The 18524-nt window shown below is 41.8% G+C and overlaps 1 protein-coding gene across 5 annotated transcripts in view; it reads left to right on the plus strand.

Moving 5' to 3' along the window:
* The window catches only part of LOC148845283 (plant/protein (DUF810)), a 162333-nt gene that overhangs the window by 38816 nt on the left and 104993 nt on the right, over nucleotides 1-18524 (plus strand). For all 5 annotated transcript variants that reach the window (XM_088954741.1, XM_088954739.1, XM_088954738.1 and 2 more), the window contains 3 exons: nucleotides 936-1016; nucleotides 13683-13868; nucleotides 13993-14151. In XM_088954741.1, the coding sequence (XP_088810867.1) occupies nucleotides 936-1016; nucleotides 13683-13868; nucleotides 13993-14151 (426 nt within the window). The remainder of the gene's footprint in view (nucleotides 1-935; nucleotides 1017-13682; nucleotides 13869-13992; nucleotides 14152-18524) is intronic.

The following is an 18524-nucleotide window of genomic DNA, read 5'->3' on the forward strand; positions in this document are numbered from 1 at the left end:
CTCTGGAAATGTGATTACAACTATATGGTTTGGGAATCAACTGAATCATTTTCTTTGTTTTGCAAGTCCAGCTACTTTAGTCTTTTATTCTGTAAACCAATTTTAATTCTGCCAAAAAGTAAACACAAATTATACATATTTCTTTGAAAGCATTTCCCCATGTAAGTGTTATACGCATGCATTTGTGTGTATATATTTATTAACATCCCTCCAAAAAATAGTATGGATGCCAATAGAATGGATGATTCCAATTCTCAAAAACCTCTCAAGTGTGATGCCAGATCAAAAACATAAACAAGTACATATCCGTCTTCATTATTTTTGAAAGATATTGCACCATATAAAATATACTTCTGTGTTACTCCTTGTAAACATCCCAAAATATTGCAAAAGGTTGACTATCAACCCTTAATTCCTCAAGTGGAACTGGCCCTGGAACTAAACAGCTCCCAAGGAGACAAAGAGCCTGAATGTTCCAAACAGAGAGGAAATGTTGCATGACTGGCCGTGTCATAATGAAGAAAAGGTGGCTCATGCATCCTTTGCTCCTTTTATACATTTAGAACTACCAGTGCGAGTTGGATACCTGATTTGAAGAATTTACGTTGCATCAGGCCCGGCCCTTCAAGCCCGGATCACTTAAATTCTAAAAACTTACCAACCCAATCTGTCCTAAGTTGCATTCCTATTTAAAACCAATTATCTAATTGAGGACTATGGGTCTTAAGTTTCTAGCCATTAGTGTCTGTAAGAGGAATTGGGTTCTCCCATATCCCCCAATTTAAAATGCATTACCAAATTGCTAATCTCGTAACAAAGATCTAACTGAACAATTGCTATTAGGATCCACCCTCGTGCCAATCCTCTGGCTTCATGTCAATACATGTTGCCAACTCATGAAGGTTGGGACTGACATTGTTTATTATTTCATGCAGGCCATGAAATCAGCATACACGACAGATCGAGATCAGGTTGACTCGTATATATCATCATCCATAAAGGATGCATTTGGAAGGGTAAGTAATTTTGTTTCCCAAACCTCAAAGCAGGGCATGCTCTGTACTGACTTTTATGGTTATTGTTGCCTTTTCTTCTCAAGTAATTTATCTTTCATCATGAAGTGCATACAACTTTGGAAGTAAATAGAAAAAAAATTCATTAAAAGATAAAAGGAGTACAATCCGAAAGGTGATGAGGGATCACCAAAGAAAGCAAAAATTACATAGAAAAAGAAAAAAAACATTACATCAATCTCTCATTTCTAATTCCAAAGAAGACCAAAACTCAACCACAAATGAAGCTCTTGAAGGACCCAAAAACTCTGGAAGAATCAATATCCAATCCAAGAGTTTCTTCCTATAATTGAACAAAGCTTTTCTTACTTCTTGATTGTCTTAAAAAAATTACGGCAGACTTATTTCCATTCAAAACTGTCCAGGAAGAATAAATTTCTGCAGGGGAACTTGGAGACCAAAATTCCATCTCAAAGAGTGTGAAAACATCCAAATGCATTTGGAGAAACTGTCTGACAAAAAGATGGATCACTTCCTCAAAGCTTCTACAGAAAAATGGAGAAATTGTTTTCTATCATCCATTGGATTGTGCTTTTCTCAAGTTATTATCTTTCCAATTCAGAAATGTTCTATTCGATTTTCTATCATAAAGATGCATGATTGGTTATATATGTAAAAGAAGAAAACTATCCAGCAGCTGATTGTTTAATCAATAAAAACAACAAAAGAAAGAGTATGAGAGCAAGAGAGAAAGAGAAGACAGGAGGAGAATGCCAATCATTCTCTCTATCCGGTCCCAAACTTTTTATTTTTAAAATCTAGCTTAGAGGTAATTACATAAATACCCTTGCATAGAGCGGCTGCGTATAAACTTAAAGAAAAAAGGTTAACAGGTCCATGAGACTAAAGGTCCATTAACACAAAAAATAATAAACATAAAACTGAACTAAACTAAGGCCCATCCAGCCCAATATTTCTACAGTAAATACATGCTTACTTACGTAAATCCATTTATCTTCCAATTACCATCATCAAATTTACATTTTGGAGGATGTTTGCATGTCTGTATCATTGAAAAAAAAACCTTTTTGAATCCAACAACTATTTCTAGATTGTTTCAAGATTTTAACATTTTGGGCATTGATATGGTATTAGAAATCTAGCAGCGCTGTAAATATTGCGGGGGGGGGGGTGTATTATGTTGTCTTAAAGGACAGTTGAGGGCAACTCATGGGTTGTGATAAGGTGAATGCAGGATAGAGATGGTTCATGTAGGGCAGGGAGACTGCTTTGAGATTGAAGCACATGGTTGTTTTTATCTTGAATGAACTCCTAGTTCCATTGAGTTTGTAGATTGCTAACTCTCTACCTGATGTTTTCACAAGAGGGGGTATATTGAGAATTTTGATATTTTTACCATTTTAGGGGCCATTGCTTGGTGTAATGGTAAAACCTCAGGCTGACAAGCATGAGAGTTCACAGTTCATTATGACAAGTGTCTTTCCATCTTTGTACTCCATTTCCAATTATGGAAAGGGAACCGATTTTGAAGTTTTTTCCATCTCTTCATCATCTAAGATTGTGATTTAGGGCTAAGAAGAGGGTTAAGGGACTGTGAGTTTCATATTGTAGTCAATCTGCTGCAATTCCTAGAAGCAGTTTGTTTGGGTCCTTCTAAGGCTGATAAGTGTATTTGGATTCCTTATTCTTTGGGTTCCTTTTCTTCTGCCTCCTTTTTTTTCCAAACCCCTTATCCCTTCTTTTCATCTCAATTGTCTTTCCCACAAAATAAGTTTGGTCCAAGGCCATTCCCTACAAAGTTGGAGCTTTTTGTTGGGAGGCGCGTATCATGAGAAGGTTAGCACTATGGACACTTTACAAAGGAGAAGATCAAACTGGTGTTTATCCCAAATTGATGTGTTCTTTGCAAGGACAATGATGAGATATGCTATCATTTACTAATCTCCAGTCTATTTGTTTCTTGCATTTTGGGATAAGTTAACCATTGAGGGTGACTCCATGGACTCCGGATCACCTGCCCACGAGAACTCTGACCACGTCTACCCACAACACACTACCCCTGTGAATTAGGAACATCTCCCCCTGCATAATACTATGTAGGAGGATGAGATGTTCTCCATGTGTGGCTGCGATGTTATGTGGATAGACGTGGACAAAGTTTGTGTGGGCCGAAGATCCGGACTCGACTCCATGGTCATGGTTGAATGGCTAGAAAATAATGACAAAGCAGCTTGGGGATACAGGAATGAAATAAAAAAAATATCAAATGGTTGACAAGGAACATGAATATAAAAATATAATGGGTGCAGAGATTGGCAAATGAGCTGGCTGATACTTTAGCCAAACAGGGGTTAACAAAGATCTTTTGTATTCTTTTTGGTAATAGAAAAAATTATTAAAAAAGAAAAAGAGAGTACAAAAGGGGAGTGACCTGAAGTCTCTTGAGAGAGAAGAAAAAACAACTCCAGCTCTCAAAACGAGAAACCAAACCAACTCGGACTCAACAATAACACCAATACCCAAAAGCTCAAAAGACCACTAAAGACAAACTAGAGCAACCAAAGATCAAGCAACTCAAAAAAATTAAACCTCAAAGACAGCACAAGCAAATCACTATTCACTTGAAACTCACGAGAAAGCAACGACCTCCCACGAAAAACCAGCACCAAAACCACCTCAAGCACTGCAGCCTCTAAACCACGGACACTAAAAACTTTTAGAGGTTTTCTTGATCTTCAAAATCTTCTTGCTTGGTTTAATCCCAAAGAGGCCCCCTTTTAGTCTAGCAAAAGCCTTTGAAACCAGAACATCTCATTGGTAGGGGCAAAAAGGAGGGAGGTTTGGGGATTGGGAACATTAGAACTAGGAACTTAGCATTACTAGGGAGATGGCTATGGAGGTTCTCGGTGGAGAAAGAAAAATTGTGGGTTAAGATAGTGGGAAGTATACATGGGCTGGCAGACAATGGATGGGACTCTGGGATTCTAGCTAGGGCCACAACAGCTTCTCCTTGGAAAGCTATTCAAGCCATCTTGCCCTCGTTCTCTCCATGGATTGGGTATGATTTGCACTTAGGTAACCTCATTAAGTTTTGGGAACATGTCTGGGTTGGGGGCTCCTCATTGAAAGATCAATTTCCAAGCCTTTATGCTATCTCTACCTTTAAAAATGAACCAGTTTCCTCTTTTCTTGTTCCTTCTAATTCACCTTTTGGGTTTGGATGGAATTTGAGTATGAGAAGAGATGCCAGGGACACAGAGTTAGACTGTACTTTAGCCTTACTTTCCATCCTTGAAGGGGTCTTCATTGAGCCATTAAAGCCAGATAGTAGAATATGGACACTCACTCCCTCGGGTTTTTACACTTGTGCCTCCTTCTTTAGAGCACTGTTACCCTCTCCTCTGGTTGGCTTGTCGTTTCTTGTCAAAGATGTATGGTGTCGACCTATACCTCCAAAGGTTGGGAGTTTCTGTTGGGAAGCCTTTCTAGAAAGAGTTAATACAGGGGATCTACTCCAAAGAAAAAGACCCAAAAGCTGTTTGTCTTCTCATTGGTGTGTTCTCTGTAAATCTGATGGTGAGTCTGGATACCATTTACTAATTTCTTGTCAGTTTGTTAAGGTTATTTGGCAATGGTTTACTTCTTTGTTTGGGTGCAGGTGGACTCCTTCGAATGTGCAAAGCTTATTTACTTCCATGCCCATTTGACCAACCAAAAGGGCCAAAATCATGTGGAGATGTGGTAGGGCTGCGATATGTTGGACTGTTTGGGAGGAGAGAAACTCAAGGATATTCTTAGATACGGAGAGAAGTACTGATGAAATGCTTGAGACTATCCACATCAGGATGATACATTGGCTGAGAACATTGGAATTGTTTAAAGTGTTCTCAATTGATGAGATGATAAGGAGCTGGAAGGAGATTGTAGAAACATGCTCAAGCAAGAAGAACATAAATTCTTGTTGGACACCTCCACCTCTTGGGTTCACCAAACTGAATTTTGATGGTAGTAGCATAGGCAATGCAGGGTCTTCTGGAATAGGGGGAGTAACAAGGGATGAAGCAGGAAATTTGTTGGCTATGTACTCTGGTCCGATTGGGGTAGGAGACTCTTTGAGGGCTGAGACCCTAGGAGCTATTGAAGGGATACAAAGAGCCAAAGAGCTGAATATTAAAAAGTTGATCATAGAAGGTGATTCTGAAATTGTGGTGAATTGGCTAACAGAGGACAGTTCTATGCTCTGGAAATACAGCAATGAAAGAGGAAGTTCAAGTGTCTCACCAAGGACATGGAAATACATTGTACATGGACAAAGAGAACTGCAAATGCATTGGCAGATGGTCTAGCTAAGCAAGGGGTAAACAGGAATACTATGTTCTGGGCTGTTTTGTCAGTGTAATTGTATTTGATTCATGGTCAGATTGTACCTTGGGTAGTTGGGAGTTAAGACTATTTAGCTCCCTTCTTTGTAACTCTGATTATCTCAATCTTTATTAATAAAAGTTCATTGTTATTGATCAAAAAAAAAAAAAACCCAGAACATCTCACTGTTTTCTGTGTTTTTTAAATCTTCTATTTGCTAAAATTTTCTTCTGAAATTCCAACGAGCAAGAGGGGTTACCATTAATCCTTTCCAGCTCCAGCACTGTGTTTTCCTGAAATAACTGGTCATCAACCAAAGCTTCAGTCCTTTTACTAACATCCTCTTCCAGACTAGTTGTAGTTATGTTATTGTGGCCTTCATTGATTAGCGGTGGTGCACTTTCCCTAACAGGCAACATGTAGCGTTCCTCTAGTTCTTTGAACATCCTCCTAGTAAGAGACTCACCTCCCAAAAAAAAAAAAAACAAGCCTAGAGCTTTATTTACCTCCAAAGCTGTGTCTACAACCTTAGTTACACCAACATCTTTGTCAATCTGATGAGGTTCATCTACATAAACTTCTTCCTCATCCTCCTCACTTAGGCTTCCCTTCTCATCCGAAGAAAAATCACCATCTTGAATCCTTTCAGCTACAGTCTCTGTCAGAGGTCTTGTTCTGTAAATTCTTCTCCTGTTATAAACATTCTATTTCCCAGCAATTTGGTCTTTTTCTTTAGTTCTTCCCTCATCCTCTGTAGAGAAGATGGGTCGAATGGCTCATAGGCTGTTACTCTATGTTATCTTTATGTTCTCTATAATGGGCCTTATTCTGGGCCCATACTCTTCTATGCTTTTTTTTTGTAATTTCTTGTCCAACCAACGACCTCTCTTGTAATTACTCAAAGATTAACCTAATAAAAGTGTATTAGAGTGTTAGAGGGAGGTTTAGTTCGAACCTCTCATTCTCTAACCCTCCTTGCCGCAGCTCTCTCTCTCTCATTCTTTAATCTTCTCTTGTTTGTTTTTCTGGTTTTCTTGCACAATCCCATACTTTTAGGGCTGTTTTTCAACTTGGTATCAGAGCAGGCCTGAGCTTGGCGTGGCTCTCATGTGGTTATAGTCCAGCCAACTGCATGAGGGTGTTCTAGGGCTGGAAGTTTAGACTCATTTGCCTGACTCTTGGAGGTCATTGGAGGGTGCCCAAGACTCTATTCGCTTGGAGAATAGTTTGGTGACCAGGAAGAATTAGAGAGATAGATTGTTCGGCCTGATTTGAAGCTCAAATCAGAGATTCATACAACTGTAAGTTGCTTCAGTTATTGCAGTTATTGCTGGGTTATTTTTTTCTGATTTGGGCAACTGTTACTCGAAACCCCTCTATATCTGCTCTACTATTTGGCTGTTGTTGGACTGATTTAACTCAGAGATTTCTGGGTTATTTTCTTATCTTGTTGGACTGCCAAGTGGCCGAAACTTGTTTAGACTCAGTGGTATGAGTCTCTACTTCAGTTCAGCTACTTCTTGGACCTATACAGAGTGTTCTTGTAGTGATTCCTGCTAGTTAACAGTGGAGTGTTGACTCCTGCATACATAGTGTTTGTAAAAAGGCCTCTTAAGTACTGTGGACTGTATTTTTGCTCTCTTTGGGAAATTATTGTTGGGAACCAAGAATACATAGTGTTTGGAGGTCTGCTGATTGTTTCTTGAAGGCTGAATCAGGCCTTCTTCTTCTTGAAAGTGCTGCCACCGAACTTAGCTCTCACTGCTGTCAGGTCTGAATTGAGTTTGTGAGTTGCTGTGTTTGTTGCTGATTCAACTCAATCTGAGTTCTTCAAAATCAGTACACTAGTGGAGGCTTGCCGAAACCCTAATTGAAGTTTTTACATAATGGACTTCTCAGATATTGAGAGCAAGAGTACTGCTGAATATGGACATACTTTGGGAACCACAACTGATTCTTTGTTGGCTGTAACCACAGTTAAACTGGATGGAACCAACTATTTGGCCTGGTCACAATCCGTAAAAATTCATATTTGTAGTAGAGGAAAGTGGGGGTTTATCTCTGGGAGCAAGAAATCTCCCCCAGAGGATGATCCCTCTTATGAGAAATGGGTGCAAGAGAATTACACCGTGATTGGGTGGCTCGTGAATTCAATGCAGCCATAGATTAGTCAACATTATCTCTAGATGAACTCGGCTAAGGAAATCTGGGATAGTGTTGCAGAAACCTACTCCCAGAAACTGAATGTAGCCAGAGCCTATAAACTAAGGAGTGATGTGAAGAATCTAAGACGGGGGGAGAAATCCCTTGCGGCATATTTCTCAGCCTTGAAATCTCTGTGGCAAGAAATTGATCTGATAGAGGCTATGACATGGGATACTCCCAATGATGCAGAAACCTAAAGGAATTTAGTTGAAAGGAACATGGTTTTTGAGTTCCTAACTGGGCTAAACCTTGAATATGACATCACAAAACAAAATATTCTGTCCAAGGAAAGTGTCTCACTATCACAATCATATGCTTTAGTCAGTAGTGAAGAAAGCAGAAGACAGGTACAGGTTCAAGGAGTTGGCACTAATGCATTTGCAAATATGGGGGTTAAACCCAAAGGAGTTATAGGGGCTCCCAGTGGCACTGGAAAGAAGGAGGTTGTCTGTGAATATTGCAAGAAGCCGAAGCACACCAAGGACAAGTGCTGGAAATTACATCCCGGACTTGTTCCTGTTCGTTTCCTGTACATCCCGGACAAGTGTCTCACTATCACAATCATATGCTTTAGTCCGCCATGGGTACAGATGTTGAAGTTGAGTCTGCCTGTGCACAGTTGGCAGCCATGAAAGCTGAGTATGAAAAGTTTGGAAAGATGATTAGACATCTTGAAGGAATGACTTCATCATCCAACCCTTCAGTAAATTCAGCCACCATTGCATTCACTAACTCAGGTATAAGAGCTTTTGCTAACCATGTAACCACCTCAGGTAATTCTAAGACCCCTTGGATCATAGACTCAGGTGCTTCTGATCACATGACCAATCTTTCCACTTTGTTTCATATGATTTGCTTTCTGGTCGTGACAAAATCACCTTAGCCGATGGCTTTCTTGCCTCTATTTCTGGCAAAGGAACTGTCAAGGCTACGAACTCCTTACTCCTATCCTCCACCCTTCATGTACCTAGATTAAATACCAATTTGTTATCTGTAAGTAGCTTAACCAAGTCATTGAATTGTTGTGTAACCTTTTTTCCTTCTCACTGTATTTTTCAGGATCTGGAGTCTCGGAAGGTGATTGTGAGTGGCCATGAAGCGAATAGAATATACTTGCTTGACACTCCTGGACAATGCCTTGATCATCCTGAGAATGCTGCCTTTGGATCTACCTTGTCAGAGTCTGTCAGTCGAATCATGTTGAGTCATTATCGTTTGGGTCATTTGCCTTTTTCTGCTTTAAGTCATCTATTTCCTGAACTGTTTAAGGGAGTCAGTGTGCCCAGTCTTAATTGTGAGTCTTGTCAGTTATCAAAGCATTGTAGAAACAATTACCCTTTGAGCAATAAAAGATCATCTTTTCCTTTTAATATTGTGCACTCTGATGTGTGGGGGCCTTACCACTTATCTTCTATGGGGGGCTACAGATATTTCATCCTGTTTATTGATGGTTTTTCTAGATTCACTTGGATATACCTAATGAAATCTCGTGAAGAAGTTCCAAGATTTGTGAGGCAATTTCATGAATTTGTTTTAACTCAGTTTGATACCACAATCAAGATTTTCAGATCTGACAATGCAAAAGAGTATTTTGAGAAGAGTTTATCCTTGTATCTTTCTGACATGGGAGTTATTCATCAAAGTTTTTGTGTTAGAACCCCTGAACAGAATGGAGTTGCTGAAAGAAAAAATAGGCATATTGTTGAAGTTGCAAGGAGCCTTTTGTTTGCCTCATATTCCCACAAGATTTTGGGGTGATGCTGTTCTCACTGCTACCTATCTCATAAACCGTTTGCCATCTAGGGTTCTAGGGTTTAAATCCCCCTTCAGTCTTCTTCATCTAGACAAGGATCTCTTCCCGATTCATCTCCGCGTGTTTGACTGCACCTGTTATCTTCACATTCCAAGTGTCCAGAGACATAAGTTTGTACCAAAAGCCCACAAATGCATCTTCCTTGGTTATTCCCCCACACAAAAGGGTTCCTGTTGTTTTGATCCAAAGACTGGCACTCGATATGTCTCAATGGATGTTACCTTTGATGAACTTTCTCTTTTTTATGGGTCCTCTCAGGAAGGACATTGTCAACAGGGGGAGAGTTTGTCACAAGTGTTTGCTTTTCCTCTCCCTGTCCCATTTGAGTCTCTTGATGAGCTTGTGTCCTCACCAAATGAATCAAGGGAGGACCAGTCACTTCATTTTTCTTGTCCTAGTGCTCCTATCTCTTTACCTCCTCGTCCTACCCACAATCCCAAGGTGTATCAAAGGCAAAGGTCTAGGAATGAGTAGGTTGTTTCCCTTATAGCAGATGAGCCTCATACACTTCCAATCACAGATGAGACAACAGGTGCTGTTTTAACCTCTTTGGAACCATCTTTCCTGGATCTTGATGTTCCTATTGCTGTTAGGAAAGGAAAACAGAAATACACTGCACACTGCATTTCCAAACACCTTTCTTATGACCTACTTTCTCCTTCATACTTTGCCTATCTCTCTTCAGTTGCTTCTAACCCTATTCCTAGATTTGTGTCAGAAGCTCTTGAGATTCCAGAATGGAGAGATGCCATGAAATCTGAAATGGATGCCTTACACAAAAATGATACTTGGGAAGTGGTGGATTTGCCTGAAGGGAAGGATCCGATTGGTTGCAAGTGGGTCTTTACCATTAAATACTGGGCTGATGGGATTATTGAGAGGTATAAGGCCAGACTGGTTGCCAAAGGCTACACACAGACGTATGTGATTGATTACCTGGAGACCTTTGCTCCTGTTGCTAAGATGACATCTGTGAGGGTTCTCTTATCTCTGGCAGCTCACTTTGATTGGCCCCTTTATCAGTTGGATGTAAAGAATGTGTTTCTGAATGGTGACTTACATGAGGAGGTCTATATGTCTCTCCCTCCAGGAATGTATGGACGTGATATGCAAGGAAAGGTATGCAAATTGAAGAAATCTCTTTATGGCATCACACAGTCTCCTAGAGCATGGTTTGAGAAATTTAGAACAACACTTGTTAAATTTGGCTACACTCAGACACAGTCAGATTATACTCTTTTTGTGAAGAGAAGTGAATCTCTGGCAGTATATCTCATTGTGTATGTTGGTGACATTGTTGTGACTGGTAATGATGCCTCAGGAATTCGTGCTCTTAAGTCTTTCCTTCGTATAGAATTTGAGATTAAGGATCTGGGGGAGTTGAGATACTTCCTTGGCATAGAAGTTGCTAGATCCAAGGATGGGATTTTTATCTCCCAAAGGAAGTATGCCCTTGATAGACCAGCTGCAACTCCTATTGATATGAGTCACAAACTTTCTGCTTCAGATGGGACATTGTTGGAAGACAAAGGGGTTTCTCAGAGACTTCTTGGGAAGATCCTGTACCTGTTTATGACTCGGCCAGATATTGCATATGCTGTTAGTTGTATTAGCTGGTACATGCATGCCCCTCGAGATACTCATATGGCAGCTGCAGAACGAGTTCTGTGTTATTTGAAAGGCTCTCCAGGAAAAGGGATTCTGTTTACCAAGCATGGACATCTAAAACTTGAAGCCTATACTGATGCTGACTGGGTTGGAAATATTGATGACAGAAGATCTACTTCAGGGTATTATAGTCTGGTGGCTGGTAATGCTGTCTCTTGGAGGAGCAAGAAACAATCAGTTGTGGCCCGATCCTCAGCAGAAGCAGAATATAGGGCCATGGCACATGGAGTCTCTCAACTGTTGTGGCCAAGGTCATTGGTGGAAGAACTCGGGATTGATTATGACATGCCAATGATGTTGTACTGTGATAATCAGGCTGCCATCAACATTGCCCACAACCCCGTACAACATGATAGAACTAAACATATTGAGGTTGATAGACACTTTATTCGAGAAAGAGTCTCTTCGGGTGAAGTGTGTCTTCCATTCATTACTTCTGAAGGGCAACTGGCAGATTTCCTCACCAAGGGTATTCCCAAGGCAAGGCTTCAGCATGACATTGGCAAGCTAGGCATGATTAACATCTATGCTCAGCTTGAGGGGGAGTGTAGAGAAGATGGGCCAATTGGCCCATAGGCTGTTACTCTATGTTATCTTTATGTTCTTCTCTGTAATGGGCCTTATTCTTGGCCCATACTCTTCTATGCTCTTTTTTTGTAATTTCTTGTCCAATCAAGGACCTCTCTTGTAATTACTCAAAGATTAACCTAATAAAAGTGTATTAGAGTGTTAGAGGGAGGTTTAGTTCGAACCTCTCATTCTCTAACCCTCCTTGCCGCAGCTCTCTCTCTCTCTCTCATTCTCTAATCTTCTCTTGTTTGTTTTTCTGGTTTTCTTGCACAGTCCCATACTTCTAGGGCTGCTTTTCAACTTCCTCTAATCCCTTCTCCTCTGAGATAGGAATCAAGACCAAACAGGACTATGGATCCTTCACTTCTTCGTCCACCATCCTCAGGAATCAGCACTAGTACCTGATCTGTATCCTTAGTCGAGTAAAATTCAGCTCCCAACTCCTTTGCATGTTTACTCTCAGAACTCCTCCCCATATTAAACTCAGATAAATCGAAGAGATCAAAGTAGCCTACTTCTGAAGCACACTGCTCCAAAATAATATGCCTGATAGAGATGCAATCAACAAACTCTCTCTCCCCCAAAGAGCAAAAAAAGTGTTTTCTTTACCTTTTTCTGAATGAGGCGAAGTGGAGACACCCCCCAGACATTTGTGAACCTTTGTCTATACACTTTTCTTCTGCAAAGTCGTTCGATCACTAAGGTTTTCTTGGAAAGAATGTCACCTACAAGGATCTTTTGTGTTGGACTTAAGTATAACCGGTATGGACACTTTGTTACCTCAGCTAAGACTCCCATAATTCACACATGCCTTAACCAGAATTGATGAAACTTTAGCTAATGAAAATACAACCTTAGGCAAGTCAAACTGTTGGGTCCAGTGATCAATTGTTTGACTTTAATTTGTTGACCTTAATCTGCAGTCTTCATAAAACAGCTCCAAAATGTGTCAAGAAAATAAACTTCTGCTCATCTGTTTTGGCTGAAACTTGGTGAGTCTCTAGTGCCACAAGAGTGCCAACTTGTGACAAAATTTGGCTTTAATCCACCAGATAACTTTGGAGATATAGCCTAATTTTGTGGAGCTGTTGTGTTGTACTGTCACCTCTGCCACTTTAGCTCTTCTTTTCATCCTTGTTTCCATGCCTGTGTCAGAAACCCAATCTCAATAGTTGGTCTTATTTATTTTTTTTACTGAGTGAAAGTTTAGTTATATTCATTCAACTATTTCAATCATATACAAGTATCACCATCTTCTTCTTTTAGATCATTTCTACGACCTTTCACATGAATGAAGACATTGTACTTGATTATTTGCAGAATTTTGACATGAATGTGTATGGAAAAACACCTCTGAAGTTCAATTTTAGTCCTCATTGTTCCTTAAGAAAGATGCTGGTATTCACAGCCACTTCACATTTTCTTCTTACAAATTCTTGTGACTTGATATGTTTAGATGTGGCAAAAGAATCCCTTCAATTTTATAAGCCAGTATAATAGTCATCCTGGAATCCCCAGAGCTTGTTCAAGAATTTTCCAACTATCCTAAATTTGAGTCTCTCAATCATTTATGTTATAATGCTTGATTAATATAAATCTCATCCTGTTTTGAGATATTTTCATGCTGGAGGTAAGTGATGTGAATATTTAAAAAGCTTGATATTAATGATCACTTCTGGAAGCGGTTATTAGCATCCCCTGGTGTAAGATTTGTTTACTAGGTTAAATTTCACCCGTAAGAAGGAGCCTGGTTGTAGTATAGGGAATTAAACAATTGAAATGATCTGCATTGACTTTTTATTTCTTTCTTTTATTTGTTTCTGAATGTATGTTCCAATATTCTTGGGAAAGAAAGGGTCTCGATTGTCTTTGCAGTAACTGATTACAGCATCTCCTGGTCATGGAATTCTGTCACCACATGAAATTGTGCAGATATTCCTGATAAATAAAAGGCTGACATTTAGCTATTTAAGGCTTGGTTTCTACTGGGTAAACAGAATGACATCCTTGACATTTCCTTTCCCATACAGATTGTGCAGTCTGTGGAAAGTGCAGCAGATACGATGCAGGAACATCCATTAGCATTACTTGCAGAAGAGACCAAGAAACTTTTGAAGAAAGATTCTACTGTTTACATGCCAATTCTATCTCATTGGGATTGCCATGCAACTCTCGTTTCAGCATCTCTTCTACATAAGCTTTATGGTAACAAATTGGTAAGCTTATTTAAAGTTAGAATGTGATATTTGTAAGTCAAACCTCTCTCTCAAAAATATTGTTCCACATACAATAAGGAATACTTGATAATCTATGGAACTTACTGAAACGTTTTGTCTTCAGAAACCATTTCTTGATGGTGCGGAACATCTCACAGAGGATGTTGTATCTGTATTTCCAGCAGCTGATAGCCTTGAGCAGTATATAATGGCAGTTATGACTTCTGCATGTGAAGAGGAAACTGTAGATGCCTACTGTAGGGAGAAATTAACTCCATACAAGGTGGTTTTACTTCCTAATGTTTGCTGGGATTTTCTTTTTTTCTGGAATAAATCTTTTTACATGCCATCATTTTTTTTCTTTTAGTTTTTTCAGGTAACATGTATATAATTGTTAAGGGTTGATGGAATTTCCTTTGCCAACCATAGTTGTTAAAGCGCCAAGGTGATCCTAGGTGATAGGGGAGTCCCTTGTCATCTAGTCAATGGATTTATTTATTTTTTTCAAACAAAAGACCTAAATCCTAGGTAATTCCTTAGGTTTCGTAGCAACTGGCAACCTAAATCCTAGGTAACTCCTTAAGTTTTGTAGCAACCAGCAATCTGTTATGGGCCAGGGCGTAGGATCTCGTCGCGGGTCGGTCCACGGGGAGAACCTCTAGCTTCCCCTTGCCCCTCCCTTTGCGTGCAGACCCTATTGTGGCAACCTGATAGGTGATTTGTCCAAGAGATCACCCGAACTCTCCTCACTCTTCCCTTGACTGAAAAACTGAATGCCTTTATTCTTAATTCACAGCTCCTTAAATAGGAGATTACAAGAGGTGACTCCTTATTGAATTCGACTAGGCTAAGATAATTCAACTTTAAATCAAACTCCTACTTCTAATAGGTAAACAAACTCCTACTAAGAACAGAACTTAACTCCTATTTCTAATAGATAAAGTAAGAATAGATGGGATAAGGTAAGCTGGTGGAGAGCTAAGCTGTCGTGTTGGCCCCTCCTCATTGCTGCTGCCGGCGGCGGTATGTCTTTCCCACGAATGCATCCATAACATCACACCCCTCCTGGGCAACGAGCTTGTCCCCAAGCTCGAGATCTGGATAGTCGTTGTGAAGATCAGACCAGGGGATTCAGGTAGCCTCAGTTGATGGTAGTTCGTCCCACTCCACTAGGACTTCTAAGGTACCCTGATTGACGCGGGACTGGACAAGAGCTCGAGGTTGGAGAATGGGTCTGCCGTCCTTTTAGGGTGGTAGGGGAGGTACCTTATCAGGAGGAGTCCCTGTAAATGGCTTGAGTAAGGACACGTGGAAGGTATCGTGGAGTCTGCTGTGTTCTGGTAGCTCGAGTTGATATGCAACCTTCCCGATCTGCCGTAAAATCTTGAAGGGCCCGTAGAATTTGGGAGCCAGTTTAGGGAAAGCTCTGCGTCTGAGGGAGTGCTGTCGATAGGGTTGGAGCTTCAGCCATATGAACTGTCCGGGTTCAAAGGTTAATTCTCTGTGGCGCTGCACGTGTTCTACCCACGACTTGCTATAGACTAGGATGTCGACAAAGAATACCAAGACAAATCTGCGGAGGTGGGAGTGAAATACCTCGTTCATCAGGGACTGGAACGTGGAAGGTGCGTTGCTGAGGCTGAATGGCATAACTAGGAATTCAAAATGGCCATGATGTGTTCTGAAGGCCGTTTTCTCTATATCTTCGGGAGTCATCCGGACCTGGAAGTAACCCGACCGGAGGTCTAATTTTGAGAAGTATTGGGCGCCATGGAGTTTGTCCAATAGCTCATCTACGATGGGGATAGGAAATTTATCCTTGATCGTCCGACTGTTAAGCTCTCTGTAGTCCACACAAAATCTCCAAGTCCCATCTTGCTTGGGTATCAACAGAACCGGAGAGAAGGGGGAGTGGCTGGGACGGATGATCCCCTGCTGTAACATATCCGCACACTGCCTTTCTATTTCATCCTTCTGTCGGTGTGGGTAGCGATAGGGTTGGACGACGACGGGATCTGATCCGGCTATCAAGGGGATCCGATGATCGCAGGCTCTAGACGGTGGGAGCCCCTTGGGTTCTTGGAATACTGCAGAGAAATCCGTGAGAAGCCTCTCCATATCTGTTGCACGCAAGTTCTCACCTTGAAGTGTATGCAACTGCGTCTTTGTTCTTATCCTGGTTCCCTGCCATGTAACCGGTTTTCCATCTAGGTGGAATGTCATTGTCAGGGCACTGAAATCCCATAGGATTGGCCCTAGAGTGATCAGCCACTTGACTCCCAGGACGATGTCGAATTCATCCAAGGAGAGTACGAATAAATCAGCAAGGAAAGATTCTGATCCGACCTGAATTTTGGTGTCCTTGCAGATACCGGGGCTGTGAACTCTTTCCCCGTTTGCCACGGCTACCTGTAATTGCGTCCTGATTTCCATTGGTAATTCTAACTGGCGGGCAGCTTGTTCACTGACAAAGTTGTGGGTGCTACCGGCGCCCTTAGTTGCATGGTTTGTGAGGTTTTGATCCCCGTGATTGCGTGGAGGGAGATCTCGGGATCTGATGCTGCAGGTTCATCCTCGTCCTCTTCGGGTTCGTCTACCAGAAGACATAATAGCTTCTTGCACCTGTGCCCAGAGGAGTACAGATCATCGCAGTTGAAGCACTACCCTCTTGTGCGCCGTTCTACCATCTCGGCCTGGGACAGTCGTCTAATGGGGAGCGTTGTCTTGCTACTCCCTATACTTGATGCTGATTTGGAAGGGTTACTGGTAGGAGGCTTCTGTTCCCTGCTGGCGGTCGAAGAAGGAGACACTCCTGCTGTCTTCGAAAGTGCCCAGGTCATTGCTGGCCGACCTATACTGAAGGTTCCGTGGGTGAGCTGCAGTTTCCGTTCGAAGGTGCGTGCGAGGTTCATTGCTGTGACCAGGTTGGGAGGGTGTTGCATCTCCACATCCACCCTTAGGGTTTCTGCTAACCCCGCGGTGAACATATCTACTTGCTGATCTGGGCATACCGAGGCTGCCCTGGCGAGAAGGGTTTGGAACTGGCATTGGTATTTTGCCACGGTTCCAGTTTGCTTGAGGTTAATTAACTCCCCCAGCGGGTTGCTTGTCAATGGGGGTCCAAACCTGAGGAGGCAATAGGATTTAAATTGTTCCCAACTGAGCCTAGGTTCTTCCTGCTCCGGACGGTAGAACCAAAGTTGTGCCTCTTCCGTTAGGTGGAAGGCGGCCAGACTGACATTGTCTCTGTCGTCAGTGCGCTGGTTACGGAAGAACTGTTCGCAGCGATATAACCATCCTAATGGGTCTCTGGTGCCGTTGTAAGACGGAAATTCTAGCCGACTATACTTGGGAATGACTGTGGCTGTCGGGGCGACGATCTGATATTCGCCGGACGTCTCTGCCCAGTCCGGCCGGCGACTGTTGGTGGTGGCGGTTCCCTCGGAGTTCCTTTCTTTGTTAGAGAAAAACGTTTCCAGCAAGCGCCACAGCTTTCGGACATCGTCTTTGACCTCACGAACCTCCATGCTGGTTTTTGCGAGCCTATGCTCCAGTTCGTGGACCCTGGATGATAGCGGCTCTAGATCTCCCATGATGGTAGGCTCTGATACCAAGATGTTATGGGCCCGGGCGTAGGGTCTCGTCACGGGTCGGTCCACGGGGAGAACCTCTTTCATGCTCTCAATCTCTTCGGGAGTCTTGGGAGACATACCCTTGGAGAGAGTGACTCCATGCCTAAAAGGAACATTTCCTTTCTTGGAGTTCTCCATGTTGTATCTCTCGACTATTTTGTCAATGTAAGCAGACTGAGATAATCCTATTATCTTCTTCGATCTATCTCTATAGAGTCGAAGACTCAGTATATAGGAGGCTTCTCCAAGATCTTTCATGGAGAATTGCTGTGAAAGCCACACTTTCACCGTAGTTAACATTCCTACATCATTCCCAATGAGTAGAATGTCATCTACATACAGAACCAAGAACGTAACCTTATCCCCACTGGTCTTCCTATAAACATAGGGCTCATCCGGATTTTGCTCAAAGTCAAGCTGTTTGACGGTAGAGTCAAACCGGATGTTCTAACTTCTAGAAGCTTGCTTAAGTCCATATATGGATCGGTTGAGTTTACATACCATGTGTTCCTGACCTGCAGCTATGAAACCTTGCGGTTGCTGCATATAGATATCTTCAATAAGATCTCCATTCAGGAACACGGTTTTGACATCCATTTGCCAAATCTTGTAGTCATGGTAAGATGCTACAGCTAGCAGGATCCTAATGGATTTAAGCATGGCCACAGGCGAAAAGGTTTCCTCATAATCGATTCCCTCTTTTACAGTGTACCCTTTTGCCACAAGACGAGCCTTGTAGGTCTCAATTTTACCATCGGGGCCCTTCTTCCTCTTATAGATTCATTTGCAACCAATTGCCTTTACACTAGGGGGCGGATCTACTAGAGTCCAGACACCACTAGTCTCCATTGAATCCATCTCAACTCTCATGGCATCTACCCACTTCAAGGAATCTATGTCCAACATAGCTTCCGTATAAGTCACGGGATCCTCCTCATTGGTCATGGCTTCCACCAAGTAACTTTCTTGGTCATAGCCGTAACGAACTGGAGGCCTGGAAATCCGGGTAGATCTTCTAGGTTGG

Source organism: Nelumbo lutea, chromosome 7 (genome assembly GCF_056320005.1).
Source record: "Nelumbo lutea isolate HS-2025 chromosome 7, American lotus-T2T, whole genome shotgun sequence".
Taxonomy (NCBI): Eukaryota; Viridiplantae; Streptophyta; class Magnoliopsida; order Proteales; family Nelumbonaceae; genus Nelumbo; species Nelumbo lutea.